We start from the raw sequence: 22,785 nt of genomic DNA, 5'->3' as shown, positions 1-22,785 counted from the left end.
TAGTAGCTATTTAGCCTAGCATTGTTTTTTAATTAGTTTCTACATGTGAGATTTTAAACATAAATAAATAAACTAATTAGTAGTATTGAGGCTAAATAAAACCACTGCCAAGTTAATATATTTCCTCCATAAACGTCATGTTTATGCTGTAGATATTGATTATCCTCAGAGGATTAACCATTTCTGCTCAGAAGCTTTAGGCTAACATTTAGCCCCATTAGGACGAAGCCTAATTAAGTTGGACTTCAAGTTCAGGCTAAATTATTTAGCTTTATGACAAACTTTTTATAAGACTATAGCATGCATGGGTTCATCTTTTTCTGTAACCTCAACAAATGTTTTAAAATGAAAATGTAAAGGAGCGTGTGGTGGACACTGTTTTGTGATTGCATGTAAAACCAGGACTTGTATGCTAATTTAGCATGCCGCAGCACCAGTTTAGCTCTGTTTTCTTAATTGTCTTGATGAACACCTGCTTTTGAAAATAAAGTATTTTTTCCACTCACGTTCAATACCTCTGCCGATGTTTTCATGGGCGTAAGCAACTTCCTGTCTGTAACACAAATAATTACACTTAAAATGAAAGAACTGTTATTAAAAGTGTCCATTACTTGTATTTTAAATAGATATACGTGTAATATTTTGTGTTTTCCACAAACGTATTCTGTAAATAGCAGGAAAATTCGACATGTTATCCAAACACAAGAAACACAAAAAACAGTGTTGTTTTTTTCTTTTCTTTTTGGTTTATTTTTTTTTAACTCATATAAGTATTTTTTAAATAAACACGTAGAAAAGTAGCACAAACCCCGCCCCCCCCCATCATTTTCTCAAAAATATATAATACCGGCTCATCAGAGACACTGTAAACAGAGACTGGCAGTAAAGTGGAAAACATCAATTCTTCGTCTGTGACAACATTTGAAATTCAAATTTATATTCAAATTGACATTAAACCCTTGGTCTTACCCCGACATTCCTGCCTGCTCTCTGAGGTCAGCTAATCAGCTGCTACCTAAATCTAAACTTTTCTGTCGCTGCACTGCATGTTAGACCACGCCCCTTCACTGTCCACTTTTAAAATGCATCTTAAAACCCATTTTTACTCTCTGGCTTTCGACCCAGTATGAGACATTGGTTTTTATCCCTTTTCTTGTTTGTTCTTAGGTGTTTTGTTTATCTCTGATGTGCAGCACTTTGTTTTAAAGAGATTCATCAACAAAGTCACGGAAACTGGAGATGCAAACGGGCTGAGACTCACACGACTCATTATCCAAATAACGCATAAATCACTTTTCTCTCTCAGACGACTTTCAAAAACCCACAACCAGAAGAATAAATGAAGATTTTAGCATTTTAACACCACACGTGTGCCAACTCAATAACCTCATCAAACGTCACCCGGTAAAGCTTTGGCGAGCTTTAGAAGACTGAGTGGAAGCTAACGCTGCCGCGTAAAATCTGCCGTGTGGGAACACCTATTGCAATCCTTCAGAGTACAATACCATCTGTGGGTTTGCCGTAATTTTTGAGCGTGTTAACGTGAATAAAAACTCAAAGAATTGGCATAGTTCTCAGTCAAGGGCTCTATAGCGCCCCGACAGGTGAAAACAGAGGCAAAACTTAATTCCACCGAATTTCCCGAAACTTGGTGGGAAGATGTTATAGACCGAGATGAACAAAAAAGTCGACTGTAACCATGGACTCAACTTGGCCATTTTGGAATCTTGGCTTCCATTTTGGTGATTTGCAGGGAGACATTGATCGTGACTGTGTGCAGTCCTAGTTATTTGTAAAAGACTTTTACAAATCCCGAAACAAAAGTACAAAAGCCTCAGGCCTTTACACAAAAGGAACGTACCAACTGCTGTGGAAGAGATAAAGTGAGCGTTCAATTCTTTTCTTCTTTTTTGTACAATGACACACTTGACAACAGACCGCCTGTATATTATTTTACAGAATGAGCTCATTCAGTGAACGTTGCGGGAAAAGTTAAAAAGTAAAAAGACGAAGTCAGTGGCTCATATTTTGAAAGCTGGGTTGAAAGGAAGTGGCCCTTCCTACATAAGCTTGGCTGAACGACTGTTAAAAGTGCACTCAGCTGGTCATCGGTTTGCGTCTCTTTTGTTTATATCGGAACAGAATCCGTGAAATTAAGTTTCGCATCTTCAAACTGAAAATTTGTCTCAAGCTTTTTAAAAGTGTAATAACGGTTTGCACGTCCAGGGCCACCTTAGGTGGAGGAGAAAACCAAACGCCCAGAGAAAAACTTAGTGAGCAACGACAAAATCAAGTGAGAAAACAGGCGACTCCGTGGCGGCAGGCAGAGAATGTTTGAATGTAACAGACGTGCTTATGTTTAAAATCGTACAGTTTTTAAGCGAGAGCAGAGCGTCGTCTGCGTACAGATTTACAAACATAACAGTACAAATGTGTCTTAAAGGTAGAACAGAGAATCATCTGCATACAGGTTGACATGTGTGTGTAGATGTTTCAGCCTCATGTGCAGTTTACGTCATATACAACAAACCTCGTATAAAAACATAGAAACACGTGAATTTGATCGGGACACAAACAATACGCTAGTAAAATAGCGTAAGAAAAACACCTGCTCAGCTCCAGGAAAAGTTCTGAAAGAGGAGGTTGTTTTTTGGCTCCTCTTGTAACTTCACTGTCTCCATGGATCACCTGTCAACTTAACTCCGCCCCCTCGTCACAGGAATGCTGTCGACAAACACAAACCTCGTTTCAGAGAGAGAGAAAAATCTAAAATGACTGTTAACAGTCAAGACTTCACGTTTTATTTTTGTAACTCGGGGTCCGACTTCCTGTTTCTGTTTCCTTCTCTTTTTTCTTACCAATGTCGCGCAAATACTCACGTAACTATTGTGGCAACCCTCTGCATTTTTTTGAGAATTTGACCATTCACTGCAAAACAGGAAGTGCCCCTATAACTTCGGCATACATTGACCGATCGCCACGAAACTTCATACACGACACAAGAGACCGATCCCGAACATGAACAGGATGTCAGCCATTTTGAATTTAGCCGCCATTTCGCCACGAAACAGCAAGTGACCTCTTATTTATTATCACACTTTGGTCAACTTGGTCGTTTTTAAACGTGCTAGAGAAATAAATTCAGATTGGAAGACTTCCTGAATAATTCCCGAAAAAGAGGTCTTAATCCCATGGAAAATTTCTGGACGTTTACTGGGGATTTCCCCCCGCCCTTTGTGACCCCGTGCCACGGAGGAGAAAAAAGTTTCTGACGGCACTTTTCATCCACATTCTCGTCTCGTTTTCGTTCCATTAAAAAATTCTTTCACTTAAACCGACGTTGACGCCTGACAGCACACGTGATACCTGATCCTGTCAGTGTCAACAAATACTGACAAAACCAGCAATTAACGCACAAAAATAACCTCAATAAATGTAAAAAGGACATTTAAAAAAAAAAAGAACTGGTCCCAGTAACTCTGCTTATAGATTCTCCGTAGAAAAATAAAACTCCTTTTAAATATAAAAGTGAAGATGACAGAAGAAGTTTTTGTTGATTTTTGAGAAGAGGAAAAATCAAGGCAACTGGACTCTCCATCACCACGCTGAGGTCTCTCCGTTGATTGATTGGTTTTTTTTGTTTGTTTTTTAAGGCACGTGTGACAAATGTGTCCCCTCCACCTTAAAATCTGCTCTGTCCCCGAATAAAAACACTGACGTTCCACCATGTCGTCGTCAGACCGGCTGAAGGGCCGACAGTTTCACCGCCTGAACGGAAACAGAGAAGAAGAAGAGCAGAGAGTGAGGTTTTAACAAAAACAACAGAGGAGGAGAAGAAGAAAAAGATGAAGAGGAGGAGAGATCACCAGCAATTAAACACCACAATCTCCACCCACTGGACCTGCTGATGCACAAACTATCATGTGGATTTAAGCCCCACCCCTTTTTCATTTTAATTCGTCGATTAAAAAAAAAAGCAAAATAATTTTTTGTTTTCAAATTACTTCAAATAAATAAAAAACTAATAAAGTGAAGACTCTTATTCTGAAGGTGTCTTTGACGTCTCTACTCACTCAGCAGTGTTGGAATGCGGCCCTATCTCAACAACAGACTAGACTGTAGGAGAGGAGACAAGGTGACGAGGTTAGGAGTGGAATGTGACCCGGCGGAGAAGAAGAAGAGGTGGAAGAAGAGGAGAGCGTGCGTGCATGAGTGTGTGTGTACCTTCTGTCGACCCGTCATCCAGCTGCGGATCGTCGGCACAAGGACGGAGCCGAGCAGAATCTGAGACGGGTGGTAGATGAGCAGCGGCACTGAGATGAGGGACAAGTGCTCGTAGCCCTCGAACACGATCTTCAGCATGGGGATACCTGCGGAGGAGGGGCGGGGGCGGGGTTAACGGAAGCGAAGATTCCACAATAAAAGCACGAGGAATAAACGCCGATATTTTCGGTTCATTAGTGTCCTGGGGGGACTGGAACGGCACTGACGTTAGTTAGCGTCCAGATTCACAGTTTCCAGGTCGCCAGTTGAGGGGAAACTTAAGGGAAACTTAAGTGGTATTTTAAAGACATCAATGAAACCATTATTTTATTTATGGTCGTTGTTATTTACGAAGATTTCTCTGAACTGGAAGCTAACTCGACTGCGATATATTTTGCTCGATCCCTAGTGATGGACTTCCTGCCAACATGGCGGCGTAAACGAGTCATATGACGTTGAAGAGGCAACTTTGTTTTCATTCAAAACATTGAAAATGGCTGCCGCTGAAATTACTGGAGGACCAAACAACGTTTGTTTGTTGCTTTAAGACACAGGTGCGTGTGTGCATGTGTGCGTGCGTGCGTGTGCGTGCATACCCAGAGTCAGTGACTTGTGTGTGGCGCAGAAGATCACGGCCACAGTGTCTGCAGGACTGAATCCTGAGCCCGACCTGCAGTGACAGAGCATGAACAGCAGGGGTCAGTGAACCTCCCTCACTCTTTCATCATTTATAACACGTTCATAATGACACGTTCATATCAATATGTCCATAACGTGTCCATATTAATGTGTTCATAATAACACGTTCATATCAACATGTTGACAGAAGTTTGTTTCTATAGCCCATTTATAAAATGCTGTTCAGACAAATAAACAAACAAAGGTAAGAGTTATAAGTAAAAACATGAAACGAGTCCATTAAAATGAGTCTAAACCTGCAAATTAAAACTAATCCGTGTTGTTAATGCAGCGAAGAGAAGAGATCAGAGATGTGGAACACACACAGATTTGAACTCACGTGGTAGAAAAGGCGAACGTGAGCAGCATGAAGCTGATCTGGATGCAGAAAACTGAAAAAGAACAAACAACACTTTCTGAGCAACTAAACGACATCTTTAACCGACACTAGTTTAAAGTGTTCATCTGTTTATTATATCCACATGACACTGTAGACTCAGATTCATATAATTTCTTCATAAAAAGCATCTCATTTTTTTAAGATTTCTGTTTGATTTCCTTTCAAATTCACAGGCCGATACGTCCGTACGCAGACGACACGCCGCTCTACATCCCAGATTTACCATCTTTACTTTAGTTAAGTCAGTGCTGAGAATCAGAGACAGAGAGTGGACTGGACTCACTGATGAGGACCACCAGCAGCAGACTGGTCGGATCCAGCTCGATGTTGGGATTACTGAACGTCTCGCAGAACGTGGTGTAGATGATCATGAGGAGGACGGCGCTGCTGACGGCGCCAAACGGCGGCTTCTTCCTCTCCAGGAACTCCCTGAGGAACCGTCGACAAACCTGCACACAGGTGTGAGGTTTACACGTGTGAACACACACACACACACACACACACACACACTGACACACACAGACACATGCCTACCTGACCCACAATCAGAGGCACCACGACAGTCATGAAGAGCTGAGAGAAGATGGAGGAGAAGGGAACAGAGGATGACGAGCCGAGCTGGAGGAGGAAGAGGAGAGCACAGATCAGTCGAGCACAAACTTTAAAGGGTCATTCCAGTGAGTCTTCAGTTACAGGATCTCAATATAAAGAATTGACTGTTGAGTTAAATGCTAATGTTTTGGAATGGAACTGTCTGTGACGTGAACTGTCCCTTTAAGACTGAAGAAGAATGAAGAATTCATAACAATAATAATGATACTGATAATCGTGATGAAGACAATGATAATAATAATAAAGACGACGACAGCAGGCAAACTTACAAACAGCAGCAGCAGAACTGGAGTCACCACGATTCCCTGCAAACACAAATACTGATGAGTCATTACATTCATGCTTTCATATTATTAACACGTTCATATTAATACGTTCATAATAACACGATCATATTAATACGTTCATAATAACACGATCATATTAATACGTTCATAATAACACGTTCATATTAACATGTTCATATTAACACGTTCATAATATGTTCATATTAACACGTTCATAATATGTTCATATTAACACGTTCATATTAACATGTTCAAAATAACATGTTCATATTAACACGTTCATAATAACATGTTCATATTAACACGTTCATAATAACACGTTCATAATAACACGTTCATATTAACATGTTCAAAATAACATGTTCATATTAACACGTTCATAAACACTGACTTTTAAACACCTTACCAAGAAGCTTCCAAACGCTGAGTTAAAGATGGCCGCAGCCTGAAAGAACACACACACACACACACACACACACACACGCACTTGTTACCGTGACAACACACTGCTGTGTGTTATTTGACATGACACCATGAATGAAACAGTGGAGGTTAACGACATGTGAACGTGTGAGTGTTACCTCGTTACCACCGACAGCCCTAGTGAGGATCACAGCGGAGGAGACTGGAGGAGGCATGCAGCTCACCGTCTGTAACCTAGGCAACCACAACAGTCAGGTAACTAATCGACCAGGTTGACAGGAACTAGTTAGAAACATGTCAACTAAGTAGACAGTGATGAATCAGCAGATTCATTCATATTTATCCTCTTTCCTCATCATTTATCTTGAATGCTATAACGCCCCCTTGTGAAGAGAAGAGGAAAGACACTTTGCAATGCTGCATTCAATGACATCACGGCAACTTGATTTACTGATAAATTTGCCTCTTTTTAAACAATTCTAATTCTAAAAAACATGTTTAATTTGACTTTTCCAACAGGAATCTGAAGTTTGTGAAACTCGCTCACTCTCCCACACCAAACCCCATAGAGAAAACTGGGGATTTTAGCTCGTGGGGACACAGGAGCTGCTGGTCTACTGCTGCCTCGTGTGGTCACTTTGTGTCACTGAGGTCAATCTGAATGAAGGATTTCAAACGCAGAATTCACAAAATAAGACATTTGAACTTAGTGATGGAGGCAGCAGTGGATCAATAACTCCTGTGTGCTGTGATGTTAAAATCACTGATTTTCTCTATGGGGTTTGGTGTGGGAGAGTGAGTGCTTTACAAACTTCAGTTTCCTCTTGGAAACGTCTGACTAACAGTGAGATGGAGTCAAATCCTCAGCAGCAGGGGGCGCTCACAACACAGTCTACGTGTCAGACAACTCACAGAACCACACTTTTAAAAACACACACACACAGAAGTGACTGTTGTAGCAGTGAATGTGGGTCTTTCAGTGCGTACCTGGACTCATTTTTCCAGGTACAGTGGAGTTACATAAAGGACGGCATTCACACACACACATGCGCACACACACACACACACGCACACACATATACACACAGACCCTTTGAGCAGCCATTGGTCGATGGGCGTCAGCTCCAGCACTCTGAGCAGCAGCCACACGGCCAGCGGGAAGAAAACCAGCGTGAACGACTGAACGAAGAGATGGAGGCGAAAGTGAAGCAACGCACTGGTCAACTCCTGCACAGAGAGAGAGAGAGAGAGAGAGAGAGAGAGAGGGAGAGGGAGAGACTGTGTCTCATGTCTAAAACAGGAGCTAAAATCAGCTGCAACCTCCTTGATTTCCACACTAGCGCCCTCTACAGCCACACGCCCGACTCACCTCCGTCCTCAGCGACAGGCCGCTGTTGAAGAAGATGAGCGAGACGGCAAAGTACGCGACGGTGACCTCTGGCCTCAGCGGACCTGAGAGAGAGAGAGGGAGAGAGAGGGAGAGAGAGGGAGAGAGAGGGAGAGAGAGGGAGAGAGAGAGAGAGAGAGAGAGAGAGAGAGGATAAACAAGTTTATTGACCATGTGAACAGTCCAGTCCAACTTGTTCTATGCTGAGTAAACATGGAAAAACATGGCATCAATAATCCACTTTGTGTGTGTGTGTGTGTGTGTTTTAACTCCATTTAAACCTGTAATTATTCATATTTAGCCACTTGAGAACACGTTCACATCTTTATCTCACTGTTAGACTTTTCCCCAACAGGAAGCAGAAGTTTGTAAACCACTCACTCTCCCACACCAAACCCTATAGAGAAAATCAGTGATTTTAGCTGGCCGGGACAAAGGAGCTGCTGGTCCACTGCTGCCTCGTGTGGTCACTTTGTGCCACTGCGGTCAATCTGAACAAAGGTTTCTGAATGCAGAATTTTACAAAAGAAGATATTTGAACTTAGTGCCGGAGGCAGCAGTGGATCAACAACTCCTGTGTGCTGTGATGCTAAAATCGATGATTTTCTCTATGGGGTTTGGTGTGTGAGAGTGAGTGGTTTACAAACTTCTGCTTCCTGTTGGAAAAGTCTGTCTAACAGTGAGATAACGTGTATTTTTGTGATTTTACATGCATTATAATTCATATAAAGTGACACTTGGGACATGTACATGTACATCAACTTACGCTCACAAAGTCTGTGGTTTACAGAGAGCACCTGAACGCAGCACAGACGTTGTCTTATCTCCACAGTAGCAGCTGTAGTTCACTTATCACTGTTATCACTGTTATCACTGACGATCAGCTGTTTTAATGTCAATGAGCTTCCACCTGAGCCAGGTGTGAGGCGCTCTCTGACGTCACAGGCGTGGGAAGTAAAGGTGAATTATTAGGACTAAATAAACAAACACGTAATTATGATGCATCGGTGGCGCGCACACGGGAGCGCGGAGTGTAGGAGCATTGTTGACATTAGTGTTACTGCAACGTGTCACTGAAGTGCCAGGTACACACACACACAAACACAGTAATAAAGAAAACTTAAAATACCTCTCATGGTGAGGAAACCCATTCACAAAACCTTGAATTTTACGCTCTTTCACGTTTTAGACCTGCGTACACGTCCACTGTGGCGTTAATTTAAACATTATCACGATGAACAGGATTCACTGTGTAATTCGGCATAGGTTACGAGCACCAGGTGTTTCGTATTTTCACACTTTTTGATTGATTTGCTCTCAGCTCCTACAGTCCATCGTGCCTGTTAAGGTTAGACAAACAGCGAACTGAAGTATGAAAGTGAGACTTTTATTTAAAGACAAACGCTCGCTGATCAAATGTCCCTCGTGCCGATTTGTTGTGTGACTCGTGGCGGTTATTTTAACGTCTAAAGTTTGACAGCGGGACTTTCTGTGCGAGGATGAGGGAAGAAGAAGAAAGATGGAAACCTCTTCTTAAGTCAGTGACTCAGGCTTCAGCATCTTTTGGTGGATTTTACAGCGGGGTCTGGTGACGTATCCGGCGGCTAAACTCTCTCACCTCCTTTGACACCGACGCTTGGCTGCAGTTTGGCCGATAAGATGACCAGCACGATCCCGATGATGAACCACTCCTTTCGTATCCTCGCCAGGAGGCCCATGTTCGAGCCCCGGGCTTCACCGGGTCACCCGCCGGCGTCCCCGTCACTCCAATCGGACACAAGTTTCACAGCCGCGCCGCTCTTCTCCTCCGGAGCTTGTGTCAGAAAACACGCAAACTGTAGCAGCGTAGTCGTTTCCGGTCACGTGGGTCATAGGGAAGCCGTAAAGATGAAAGTAAAGGCGCAACAAGGATTTAGCCCCAACTACGGTAATAAATACAACAGCAACAGCGACATACTATATTATAATGTACTGTACTATTACTATACTACACAATACTAAACTAGATTATAAGTTATATTTTTATTATATTAATACAGTTATTTAAACTTAATAACTGTATTTATTTATTATGGTTTTAACCAGAATAAATAAATTCAGTTATTAATTTTAAAGGAATTAATAGAACATTAATCTTTTTTGAAATAAAAGTGAAATAAAGAAAAGACAGATTTGAAACATTTGAGGTAAAAAATGCTTTTATTTTGACATCAGTGTTGTGCAGGTGCTGAACTCCCTGATCAGAGACTGAGGACGAGTACACGCCAGCCACACCTGAGGGGGGCGGAGCCACACACGAGAACAGAGGCGGTCGGTATTTGACGAGTCAGTTAAGAGAAGCACCACATGACGTTTAAATCCCAACGTACCTGAGCTTTCTGCAGCAGAGACACGTCTCCTGTCTCACAGGCGACTTCATACGACTGAAGGAAGAAGTGAGACGCTCTGCTGTACTCACCCTGAGACACAGAGAGACAGACAGACAGACAGACAGACACAGAGAGACATTCTTAAGAACACGTTCACATCTTAACTTCACTGTGAGACAGAGTTTTCCAACAGGAAACTGAAGTTTGTAAACCACTCACTCTCCCACACCAAACCCCATAGAGAAAACCAGTGATTTTAGCTGGCGGGGACTCGGGAGCTGCTGGTCTACTGCTGCCTCGTGTGGTCACTTTGTGTCACTGAAGTAAATCTAAACGAAGGTTTCTGAATGCCGAATTAGACAAAATAAGACATTTGAACATAGTGATGAAGGCAGCAGTGGATCAACAACTCCTGTGTGCTGTGATGTTAAATTGTTGTTTTTCTCGATGGGCTTTGGTGTGGCAGAGTAAGTGGTTTACAAACTTCAGTTTCCTGTTGGAAAAGTCTGTCTAAGCTGACATAGATGTTATTATATGTGTGTGTGTGTGTGTGTGTGTGTGCGTGTGTGTGCGTGTGTGTACCATAGTGTAGTAGAATTTGCCCACACACATGCAGGCGTCCACCAGGTTGTGTTTCACTCCACTTCTTTGAGTGACTTCGACAAACTTCTCCAGACACTGAACAGCTTCCTGTGTGTTTCCCTCACTGACACACACACACACACACACACACACACACACACACACACACGTTTACCTTAACCATAACCACAGTTCAAATCTTAGTCCAAAACTTGAACCAGTTCCTCAGAAAATTAGGTTCTGCCTCATTAGGACCAGGTTTTGGTCTCCATGTGTGTGTGTGTGTGTGTGTGTGTTGTACCTCTCCATAGACTTGGCCATAGCCTTGAATGCGTTTCCCAGTCCCTCTGTGTCCTGCAGCGACTCACACATCTGTGCACACGTGCTGAAAAACTGGACACACAGTTCAGCTGTTTTAAAACACGCACACACACACGCACACGCACACACGCGCGCACACACACACACACACAGGTACCTCTTTGGCTGTGTCGTGGTCTCCTGTGCTCTGGTAGGTCAGTCCAAGTCGATACGCAGCTGTCGCTTCAGTCTGTCTGTCCTCAGCTGAAACAAACAGGTAAACAAACAGGTAAACAAACAGGTAAACAAACAGGTAAACAAACAGGTAAACACGAGTGTCTGCACCTACACTCTGTGGCCACACGGTGGCTCCTGTGCAGCAGCCGCAGGGCGTCAGTGTAGTTCCGGGCCTCCAGTGGAGCGTCAGCGAGTCGGTCGTAGATTCTCCACAACGTCCCGCGCACCCGCAGCTGCAGGAGTCGCCCGGTCGAGTCCGACCAGCTGCTGCCCCCTTCAGTCTGTCTGAGGCACTGCTCTGCCTGCTGCCTCGCCTGCTCCAGCTCTCCTGCAACACACGCACACACAGAAGCGGTTCAAACACACGGGGATCTATGCCGAATTAAAGACAACATGTTGTTTGTTATGGAAAGATGTGAAATGGTGGTCTATTTATGTCAAATACACGCATGTAAGATGATTAATGCCAAATGTAGTCATTTTCTCAATGGAGTTTTGTTTATTTTTACAACAAAAACTGAAAATGGTGGACATGAGGGTTCAGTAGGGTTTGTGTGTGTGTGTGTGTGTGTGTGTGTGTGTGTGTGTGTGTGTGTGTGTCCACCTTGCTGCAGGTACAGCTCAGCCACACAGGCCCGGGCCTCGGCGGCTGCCCTGCAGTTCCCCGCTCGCTCTCCTCCTGCACAGCTGCGGAGGAAGTGCAAACTCAGGGACCGGTCCTCCGGCGCTGAGAAGTACTGACCCAGGACCAGACGCTGCTCACACACCACAGACCAGGAACCTACACACACACACACACACACACACACAGGAAACAGTATGAGGAAAATCCTGCATCATTCTCATTTTTTAAAATGTTAAATAACAAAACCCCATTGAGAAAATTCCTCACTTTTACATTAAACCATGATACAGACCTGTATATCATACAACCTGACCATCTTTTTACATCTGACCATAACAAATGACACGCTCTCTTTAAATCGGCATACATCCCATAAATGAGGCAGCATGTTTTGTTTTGTTTTTATCAGTTTTCATTACACATGTGTGTGTGTGTGTGTGTGTGTGTGTGTGTGTACCGCTGCGCTCAGCTTGCTCGGCCCGGCACAGGTGAAGCCTCATCGTCTCCAGTTTCTCTGGCTGAAACTGCTGAGCTGATCCTGGATCAGACTCCGCCCTCTTCTGTTGCTCCACCTGAAGCAGAGAGAAGAGCTCAGAGAACGACCTGAGAGAGAGAGGGGGAGGGAGGGAGGGGGAGAGAGAGAGAGAGAGAGAGCTGTGCTGTGATTGGTGGAGGCCGCAGATCAATGAAAGGTAAATGTCAATCACACACCTGTGAAAACCTTCCTGCAGCATCTTCACACACACACTCTGTTTGTGGCTGTTCCTGAACCTGCACGAGAGACAATGACATCAGTGTGACAGCAGGGGGCGCAGTGAGCCTGGAGTTTGACTTCAATATCATTTAATATCATTTAATTCTAAAAACAGCGTAAAAGTCTGAACTCACGTGGCAATTTCTTCTTTCGAGCTGATCTGAGGGAATTCATCCACGTTCTTCACCCTGCACACACACACACACACACACACACACACAGTGAGGTCACTCATAAACACAACACTTCACCCAGAGAACCAAACAAAAAACACTTAAACACACCTGTGTTGATCACCTGATCTCCACTTCCTGTTCCTGTTGCTGATGTTTGTGGTCGTCGTCGTTAATTCAGGCAGAAACGAGCGTCCTTGTCCTTGTCCTTGTCCTCGTCCTCGTCTGTGTCTCACAGCAGCGTCCATCCTCACCTGTCAATCACACTGAAGCACACACACACACACACACACACACACAGTTTTTAAAAAATAATAATCTCAATGACACAAACTCTGGTTTAAAAGTGAAAAAGTGTGAACTTTACCTTGAGCTGAGAAACCAAATCCTCTTCAACACAACAGCAGAGTTTTCCCGTCGCCACGGCGACGCAGGACAGGCCGCATTCCAACACTGAAGGGAGCTTCACTTCTCCCTCGCTGCTGCATACCATTCAGAATCAACTGTCCTTAATCTAATCTAATCTCATCTCTATAAATAATGTTGTATATTTGTCATATTTATGTGAGAATTTTCACTATTGTAAATTTTTATTTTGTCTCGTATAGTTTGTGGGTTTTATTTTGATTTACTTTCACAGTGTTATTGTGTAGGTTTTTATTGTTATTTTAAATTCATGCGTTATCGTACAGGACAAAAAAACCCATTTTCACTCAACTTAAAAAAGACACTTAAATATGTAATAAAACTTTGTTTGACATGTGCGATGGAAACTGTGGCTCTGAATGTTTCTGTCTTTCAAAGAGTTTGCTAATAAAGTTCTAATGAAGACGGTGGAAATGAACGACAGCTGTTTCCTCTGTCGCTCTCTCGCTTTGTTGTTGTCGTACAAATTAGCTGCCAGCGTCCAACGTTTGTCATTAACTCATTAACATTAACTGCTGGTTCCAAACTTGATAATAATGTGTTTAAAACTGAGACTGTTTGTTTTTCTCAGTTTGTTTATGTCGATGTTTAAACATCTGACAGCGACACAGTAGCATAAACACTAGCATGAGTGCTTACGTGTGTGTGTGTGTGTGTGTGTCACGTATGTGCATCAGTGATGTTCAGGGTTGACCTCTGACCTTCTTCAAGACCATGTCATTTTCATTGAAGTTAATCTGACTTTTGTTTTTCAACAGAGCTAAATTTAGTTTAAAAGATAAGTCAGTGTGTGTGTGTGTGTGTGTGTGTGTGTGTGTGTGTGTGTGTTAGACACAGAGATAAGCCTCTACGTGACTTCAGACACATGATATGATTCCACACACACACACACACACACGTAAAAAAATCTACGTCAGTTTTTTCCTAAAATCACTGATTTTGGTCTAGCTAATGTTAGCGAACACTAACAACACATCGATACATGCTGATGACATTACCTAACATCATTCGCTACGTGATTGCTAACGTTGGCTAACATTATTTAACCAGCAGCATCTCGTGGTTACGGTTAGCGAACATTACGTACGATAACAGCATGAAGAGTAACTTGTACATTAGCTCATTTTAATTCAGTTGCGCAACTAATGTTGTACTCAGCTAATAACATGACTAGCATCTTGTAGTTGTGTGCGTATCTGTTTTTAAAGACGGCAAATATTCAGTCAAATTTCAAGGTCGTAAATATTTCTTAAAGGCAGCACAAAATATTTACTATTAGCATAGAGCAGCACCTGTGGAGGTTAACATAAGCTAATATTACCTACAATCACAAGCTAAGCACATGACTAGCATCTTTAAGTGGCTAATTTTGGCTAGTTCTAATATCATAACATATTGATGACTAGCATTTTATAAGTGACTGATATGACCAGCTAACCAGCATCTGGTTAACTTTAGCTAATGTCAAACTAGTGGTGACAATTAGCCTCTCGCACATTGGTTAAGTTTAGCAAACCATAGCTTATGTTTTGGGATGCCCGTGTACGTGGCTACAAACAAAACTCAGATGTAGTTTTTTTCAAAACGTTATCGTGAACATCTACGTCACACCTTGAAAAAGCTATTTTTGCACCAGAAAACTAATCTCACTTTGAAAAATGAAAAGAAGAACAGCTCACGTTAACCAAAAATGTTCCGCTAAAACAATGATTTATGTGCAAATTCTACTGTAAACAACCATCAATTCAGCTTCATCAAGTGTCGCTTTTCCATGTTTTAAGGAACATCAAAGCACATTTGATTAAACTCCAGTGGCACCAACATTTAAAGACGTGGAACACTTTCATCTGATTGACTTCCTCGTTGGAAACACAGTGAAATGGAACAAGCGTCATAAACACCGTCTGTCCTCACTTGTCTTCAAACGCTCCAGTAAAGTCGAATTTGTCGTCGGAGCGCGGCGATAAATTTAACGGCTTCGACTTCCACGGCGCGGTTTTGACTTTTAATCAACGATCTCTTAAGTGGCGAGTTTTTATGTGTGAGACAGTAAAAGTTCAGAGACATTTCATGTCCCAGTGTTTACGACATGTTCCACTCTACATGAATTAAGAAGAAGAAGAAGAAGAAGAAGAAGTTTGTTTCTTCTCCTCTCTCATGAGCGTCATTGTTATCAGGAGGGAGGAGAGGAGACGAGGTGTGAGGAGACAGCTGAGGAGACATGGGGACGTCAGCGGGAGGAGGAGGCGGAGCAAAGGGAGGGAGGCGGTGAAGTAGAGGGGGCGTGCGAGCATGTGCAGCCATCAGAGAGAGAGAGAGAGAGAGAGAGAGCGTTAAAAGTGACCTGGACGCTGCAGGACATTCACTCGTCTTTGTCCCTGAAATTAAAAGCTTGGACATAATTTTATTTGACATGACAGAAAAACACAAACAGGTGAGTTTCTTTTTTTAAATCAAAATAATTTTATATATATATATGTGTATATATACTGTATATAATAATAACCTTTAACCTTTAACTGAGGATTTTATCACCAGAAACTGTAAATTAATTCATTTTAAACAAATAATAACATAGAACACCACGTAAACGAGCTATAATGAAAGGTTTTGCTACTGTAAACAATAGATAACAGATTTGCAAAAAATGATTATAAATATCAAAAAGGACAAAAAGACACACAAACTATAAAATGTTTTGTGTTTATTATGACATTTCAAGACGCTCAAACTCTTCTTTGTTGTAAAATAAAAATGAAATGATTCATTAAAAACTCAGGTGTACATAAATAAATGTAATATATATATATATGGTTTTTATTTTTTTCCTCAGAATTGCCTGAAAACCCCAAACAACTTCTCTGCTCTGACAACCTTGAGAACTTCTGGAGTCTCTAGAACTAGAAAGGGTTCTGGACTCAGAACAGGTTCCAAACAGGGTTAAAGAATCTCAGAGGGTTCTAGGATCATATCTGAAGTGGACTACAGTTTTCAGACTCTCACCAGACTCCAGGTTCTTATTCAGAATCATTGCACAGGATTCAGAAAGTTTCGCAAATCAGTTCTAAAGCAGGCACCCCAGTTTGCTCTAGACCTACAAAGGTTTCAGGACTAACAGAAGACTAAAATCAAACCCAGAGACTCAGAAAAGGTTTTAAAGGATCAGTTCTGAGGCAAATTTGGTCTATTCTGGACCTACAGTGGGTCCAGGGAAAGTTTTAGGACTTCATTTTTGGGGACAGAGCTGGAGATTCAGGAAAGGTCACTTGAATCCCTTCTTAAACAGATTTCTCATTGTAATCTAGACCTGTGGTGGGTTCAGGAACTATTCCAGGATTCTCAGTTGACTCCAGGTTGTTTTTCCGGGAATGGTTGCATAAGATTCAGAAAGCTTCGCAAATTGGTTCTAAAGCAGGCACCTCAGTTTGCTCTAGACCTAGAAAGAGTTCAAGAACAGGTCCAGGACTCATTGTAGACTCAAGGTAGTTTTTTTATCAGAAGGTCAAAGCCAGGGATTCAGAAAAGGTTTTAAGGAATCGCTTCTGAGGCATAATTCACAGTTTGTTCTGCACCTACATTAGGTTCGGGGATTGTTTTTGGACTTAACCTACACTCTGGATTCTTTTTGGGGTCATATCTGGAGATTCAGGAAAGGTTTCTAGAGCCTTTTCTAAAGGAGACTTCTCAGTTTGATCTAGACCTGTGGTGGGTTCAGGGATTGTTTTAGGTTGCTAGAATGAGACTCATGTTGGGTTCCAGGTCTGCATCCAAACATTGGATGGTTACCACGTCGCTGCTGCTTGTCTGGTGTTTAAATTTAATTCATCCAGCTGGTTGCCATGGTAACTTCTCATCTGAGTCATCTCTGTCAGACATGCCTGATTTCCATGGCACCTTTGCACCTTTGCACCCTGAACTCGAGCATCACATCCAGACCTCAGACCATGAAGATCCAAACCTGGTGCAAGAGACGATGAACAAGCCGGATTCCTCCCTGGATTCTCGCCTGGGAAAGTCCAAGCACTTGAGCAAGCTCAAACACATGAAACACGACAGAAATCCCCAGTCGTCTTCCTCCAACTCGTCAACGAAAGGTCATACGCACACGCCATCGCCCCCTAGCTGCACTCAGGAGATGTCCATAAAAACTGCCTTCAAGTACATCAACACGGTGATGAGCTGCGTGATCTTTGCCGTGGGAATGATCGGAAATGCCACACTGCTCAGGATCATCTGCCGAAATAAAAGCATGAGGAACGGACCCAACGCCCTCATAGCCAGCCTCGCACTGGGAGACCTGATATACATCGCCATTGACATACCCATCACCATCTACAAGGTATGTTCTCATCACGGCGCGGTGTAAGACCTTCAGTTTCCTGATGGAAAACGTATTCTACGTATTTTAACCCATACAAACAAACTCAATCAACCTAAATAATGACATCATGATGAAGCTCACAGAGGCGATGGTTCTCAAATGTTCTTCCTCTGGTGTCATGAGTGCTTCACTCAGAAGGTTGAGTGTCACACTGATAACAGAACTAAAATATCCCAAGGAGATAAAAACCACACACACACACTCCACCAACAACAAGGTTTTATCAGAACAACATATCACCATGTGTGTCTGTGTGTGCAGCTCCTGGCGATGCGGTGGCCATTTGCCGACAGCACCTTTGGTCTGTTCCTCTGCAAACTGTTCCCCTTCCTGCAGAAGGCGTCAGTCGGCATCACCGTCCTCAACCTGTGCGCTCTGAGTGTGGACAGGTAATATACACTAACCCCAACATCAAGCTCAAGGGACTTTCAGACAGGAAGTGGTGAGCGTTGGCCACGAGGTTGAGGATAATGGCAAATGCAGGTTAAACAGAAAAACACTCGGGAACACCCAGAACTGATCAGTCATCTTTCATAGAGATTTACATGAACATAGTCTCATCCTTTGGCCTTCGAGGACTTAAAAACCTGCAACACCTTGTACTCAGGTATCGCGCGGTGGTGTCCTGGTCTCGGGTCCAAGGGACGGGCGTTCCCATGGTAACAGCGGTGGAGATCGTGGTGATCTGGCTGCTGTCCGCCGCGCTCGCCGTGCCAGAGGCCGTTGGTTTCGACATGGTCAGCTTCGAGTACAAGAACGAGACGTTAAGGACCTGCATGCTGCAGCACCCGACGACAGCGTTTATGACTGTGAGTGTGCTTGTTTACAGTCGATAATATTTAAAACAGCAAGGGCTCTCATTTGATTTGTAAATTGTCATATGATGTACTGACCCACGGTAGAATTCTCTTAAAATATCAACATGTCTTCTCTCTGTAATACAGTTAAACAGTTCATCAATCCAATCAGTGAAGAAGCAGACGGTGCTGGTTGAGTCTGGTTCTCTGTGGGTGGGGGGTTTGGTGGATTGTTTTGGTTTGACAGGGCGCGGTGTCTTCATCTCTGTTTACAACATCATTTCCTGTTGATGTCCCAGTAGTTCATGACTGACGTAAACAAAGTAAGTCCAGGAAATGGAAAGTGAATCTGGGTCAGCTGACCTGCTGTAGATCTTTAGATGATCTGATTATGATCCAGGGAGTCGAGGTGGTTCTGGATGTGGAAAGTTAGAATAAAACAGGAGACAATGAATGAATGAATGGTCCTCGGCCATTACAGTCTTGGTGTCAGGTTCACTTTGATTGTGGTCTTGACTACAACACTAGTTTTCTTTGTGGTTAAAAATGTTCCTGAATGATCTGATCTTCTTTGTGGTCCAGTTCTACCGTGATGCCAAGGACTGGTGGTTGTTTGGCTTCTACTTCTGCGTTCCTCTGGCGTGCTCTGTCATCTTCTACGGCCTTATGACCTGCGAGATGCTACGACACCAGAGAGGAAGTCTGAGGATCTCACTGAGCGAACACCTGAAACAGGTACACACAAATGTACATACAATGTATATATATACAGTATATATATATATATGTATATATATATACACAATTGGTATACACTCATCTAATCTGAATACTACTGAAACAACTTTTCTGCTAAATTAGCTTCTCTAACTAGTGTTTCTACACATGTAATCTCTCAAATGTAACATGTTAGTTAGCAACCGTGTACACTGATCTATATTTTCCAAGATGCGATATCCTTAATTGTCCAAGCTAATTGGTGAATGAGCTAATTAGCATTGCAGTGGACAGTTTGGAAGCTAAATTTAAGCGAAAACAGATAAAACAAAAAGGGTTTAATTCAAGAACCAGACATTTTCTGCTACATTAGCTTCTCTATCTAACAACATTTCAGTAGTTCTTTGGGTTTATTTTTTTTTCACTCACCACTGGGATTATTTTATATTCTTATACATATAATCTGTTACTATGCAACCCTGAACCCCAATCTATATTTTTCAAGATGAGACACAAGCTAATTAGTGAATGATCTGATTAGCATAATTTAAACTGGATTAAATTAAAAAATGTAATCCAAGAACCCAATTTTTTCTGCTACATTAGCTTCTCTCGCTAACAACATTTAAGTGTTTCTATAGGTTTATTTTTGACACAGCTAGTGGACAGAATAATTCTGTGTTAGCGTTAGCTCGCTGTACTTAAAAAACAAAGTGACAGACAGTTTACATGATACTACGTGAGCTACAGCTAAGAAGCTAACTGTGTGTTTGCAGCGTAGAGAAGTGGCCAAAGCTGTTTTCAGTCTGGTGCTCATCTTCGCCCTCTGCTGGTTTCCGCTGCACCTGAGTCGCCTGCTGAAGAGAACCATCTACAAATCCCATGATGCTCGGCGCTGCGACTTGTTAAAGTAGGTGCACAGATTAGCATTAGACTGTTTGACGGTGCATTTTCGCCATAGCTTCACTGTAACAAACGTCGTGTTTTTTTTGTCGCAGTTTCCTGCTGGTGTTGGACTACTTCAGCATCAACATGGCCACCGTCAACTCCTGCATCAACCCCATAATCCTCTACTTTGTCTCCAAGAAGTTCAAAAACTGCTTCAAGGTAAAAGTTTTCCCCGAGTCACTGTGACATCACAGCGAGGTCACGGGGTCAGAGGGCGCGAGACAGAGATAACATTAGATAACAGATGTGTGTGTGTGAGAGAGAGAGGAGACTGAAATATCTGGAGACTTTTGATAAATGAAGTGAGCAGTGACATGTTGCTTTAAAGGGGCATTCCACCGTTTTCACTCTTAAAGCTCAGCTAGGCGAGTTAAAGGTTCGTTTACTCAGTGTTTGCTGACAGAAGTGGTCAAAGCAGTTGTTTTGGGTGAAAGTGAATCATTCAAACGATGTGTTCACAGAATGGTTCAGTACTTCTGCCTCGGTCTGACACAGTCACTGAACTGAAACACCACTGAACGTGGTCATGATTGGGCTCACGATCGTCAGCTGTCGCTAAATACACCAGATTCCTGTTAAATGTTGACATTTTAGACATTTCCTTTGCTCTTGACTCTTCAGTGACGACACTCTCTGACCAATCAGTGGGCGGCAGTATGTTGACGTAACGTTTTAGTATCAGCTCAGCTAGCATCGTGACTTAAATATTGTGATAATATTGAATTGTGACTTAAATATCGCAATGATATCGTATTGTGACTTCAAAATCACAATAATATCACACTGTGACTTAAAAATCATGATGATATCGCATTGTGACTTGAATATCGTGATGATATTACTTTGTGACTTAAATATCATGATAATATCGCAGCATGACTTGAATATCATGATGATATCGCATTGTGACTTAAATATCGCAATGATATCGCACTGTGACTTAAATATCATGATAATATCACATCATGACTTGAATATCGTGACATCGCATTGCGACTTAAATATTGTGATGATATCGCATTGTGACTTAAATATAGCAATGATATCGCATCATGACTTGAATATCGTGACATCACATTGCGACTTAAATATTGTGATGATATCGCAATGTGACTTAAATATCGCAATGATATCGCACTCTGACTTAAATATCGTGATGATATCGCAATGTGACTTAAATATCGTGATGATATCGCATTGTGAATTAAATATTGTGATAATATCGTATTGTGACTTAAATATCGTGATAATGTCTCTGGCCATGTGACGTCTAACACTTTTTCGGAAAAAAAAAATCGCTAACTCGTCTGTTAGCTAAATTTTTTTTCTCCATGTAGCGTTTAAGCTATACACATAATAAACGTGATAAAACTTGCGAACTGGATCATTTGCGTCGTGTGATCTGATTGACGTTAGCAGAGACACAACGCAGTCCCACAATGCACTTCTTCTGCAACATGTGACACTGGCTCCAGAAACACCGTGTATGTTTGAGTTGGATGTTATGAGTGCAAGCTAGAGAATTGCATTATGGGATATGTAGGCTGTGGCATCTATTTAGCTCTTACTGATATAAGATTGTATTTGTTATTGTTTGGATTTAGCACTTTTTTTTATTGAGTGAGAGATCAGTGGAGTTCCCCTTTAATCTGACTCACCCACTGCCCCCCCTCCCCCTCTCTCTCTCTCTACAGTCCTGTCTGTGTTGTTGGTGTCACTCTGGCTTTCTCTCTAACAGTATGATGCCTCTTCACCATGGGACGAGTCAGCAGTACAAACACACTGACCACTGAGAGAGAGAGAGAGAGAGAGAGAGAGAGAGAGAGAGAGAGAGAGAGAGAGAGAGCGTCATCAACCCTGTAATATTTAGTATTTATTGTGTTTCATTTGTTTCAAGTCATTTATTATTAATGACATATAGAAACACATATAAATGTGAACTCATGACTTATTTTTGTATATAAAGTGTTTTCCTGCCTCTCCATCTGAGACTCACCAGCGCCCTCCAGAGGCAGATTGCCTTCATTAAACTCACTGTATGGAACCTAATGAGTATTCTGTTGTTGTTGTTGTAACTGTAAACATTAATAAAGTTAAAGAAAAGTCAGTGGGATTCACCCTCTGAGCACCAGCAGTATCACTACAAATGTTTTTGGTTTTTCCTCAATTGTTTTTTATTTTTATGTGATTACACATTAATGTTGATCAGTAAAATCCTGTTCTCAAAGCGTTTTAGAGTCTGTTTTTGTGTTGCTTGTGAATGTTTTTATTTGCTTTCCTGCCACGATTAAAAGCTGATGCTGCTGCAGATGATCTACCTAATAATAATAATAATAATAATAATAACAATAATACAATGACTTTATAAGAACATGTATCACGTCTTTATCTCACTGTTAGACAGACTTTTCCAACAGGAAACTGAA

General features: G+C 42.1%; 3 protein-coding genes across 8 annotated transcripts; 1 reads left to right on the top strand and 2 right to left on the bottom strand.

Annotated features, from left to right (window-relative positions):
* Nucleotides 1-726: 726 nt before the first annotated feature.
* On the bottom strand, nucleotides 727-9,893 carry slc10a7 (solute carrier family 10 member 7). 5 transcript variants are annotated; one of them, XR_009239906.1, is made up of 13 exons: nucleotides 9,669-9,893; nucleotides 8,033-8,115; nucleotides 7,754-7,890; nucleotides 6,822-6,897; nucleotides 6,647-6,685; nucleotides 6,223-6,258; nucleotides 5,876-5,959; nucleotides 5,625-5,790; nucleotides 5,282-5,333; nucleotides 4,860-4,933; nucleotides 4,225-4,370; nucleotides 3,682-3,768; nucleotides 727-2,724 (listed from the first exon to the last, which is right to left on the bottom strand). XR_009239906.1 is itself a non-coding variant. In XM_058624645.1 (13 exons), the coding sequence occupies exons 1-12, from the start codon at nucleotides 9,766-9,768 to the stop codon at nucleotides 4,096-4,098; spliced, it is 1,014 nt and encodes a 337-aa protein (XP_058480628.1). In that variant the 5' UTR covers nucleotides 9,769-9,893; the 3' UTR covers nucleotides 727-3,768; nucleotides 4,074-4,095. The 5 variants fall into 5 exon arrangements, 4 of the variants coding, with proteins under 4 accessions (XP_058480628.1, XP_058480629.1, XP_058480626.1 ...); XM_058624645.1 differs by adding an exon at nucleotides 4,074-4,116 and having other exon boundaries at nucleotides 727-3,768; XM_058624646.1 differs by lacking the exon at nucleotides 3,682-3,768 and adding an exon at nucleotides 4,074-4,116.
* Nucleotides 9,894-10,230: 337 nt separating this feature from the next.
* ttc29 (tetratricopeptide repeat domain 29) lies at nucleotides 10,231-13,553 on the bottom strand. Its single transcript, XM_058624633.1, has 12 exons — nucleotides 13,458-13,553; nucleotides 13,202-13,356; nucleotides 13,052-13,105; nucleotides 12,875-12,934; nucleotides 12,621-12,766; nucleotides 12,143-12,319; nucleotides 11,651-11,866; nucleotides 11,480-11,565; nucleotides 11,303-11,394; nucleotides 11,002-11,125; nucleotides 10,420-10,509; nucleotides 10,231-10,324 (listed from the first exon to the last, which is right to left on the bottom strand). The coding sequence occupies exons 2-12, from the start codon at nucleotides 13,336-13,338 to the stop codon at nucleotides 10,250-10,252; spliced, it is 1,257 nt and encodes a 418-aa protein (XP_058480616.1). The 5' UTR covers nucleotides 13,339-13,356; nucleotides 13,458-13,553; the 3' UTR covers nucleotides 10,231-10,249.
* Nucleotides 13,554-15,828: 2,275 nt separating this feature from the next.
* LOC131456350 (endothelin receptor type B-like) lies at nucleotides 15,829-22,589 on the top strand. Of its 2 annotated transcripts, none has more exons than XM_058624625.1 (9): nucleotides 15,829-15,950; nucleotides 16,350-17,855; nucleotides 18,159-18,286; nucleotides 18,505-18,706; nucleotides 19,277-19,429; nucleotides 20,188-20,321; nucleotides 20,410-20,518; nucleotides 22,098-22,165; nucleotides 22,206-22,589. In XM_058624625.1, the coding sequence occupies exons 2-8, from the start codon at nucleotides 17,253-17,255 to the stop codon at nucleotides 22,143-22,145; spliced, it is 1,377 nt and encodes a 458-aa protein (XP_058480608.1). In that variant the 5' UTR covers nucleotides 15,829-15,950; nucleotides 16,350-17,252; the 3' UTR covers nucleotides 22,146-22,165; nucleotides 22,206-22,589. The 2 variants fall into 2 exon arrangements, with proteins under 2 accessions (XP_058480608.1, XP_058480607.1); XM_058624624.1 differs by having other exon boundaries at nucleotides 22,054-22,165.
* Nucleotides 22,590-22,785: the final 196 nt, after the last annotated feature.

Source organism: Solea solea, chromosome 3 (assembly GCF_958295425.1).
Source record: "Solea solea chromosome 3, fSolSol10.1, whole genome shotgun sequence".
Taxonomy (NCBI): domain Eukaryota; kingdom Metazoa; phylum Chordata; class Actinopteri; order Pleuronectiformes; family Soleidae; genus Solea; species Solea solea.
This window is presented reverse-complemented; position numbering and strand designations above follow the sequence as displayed.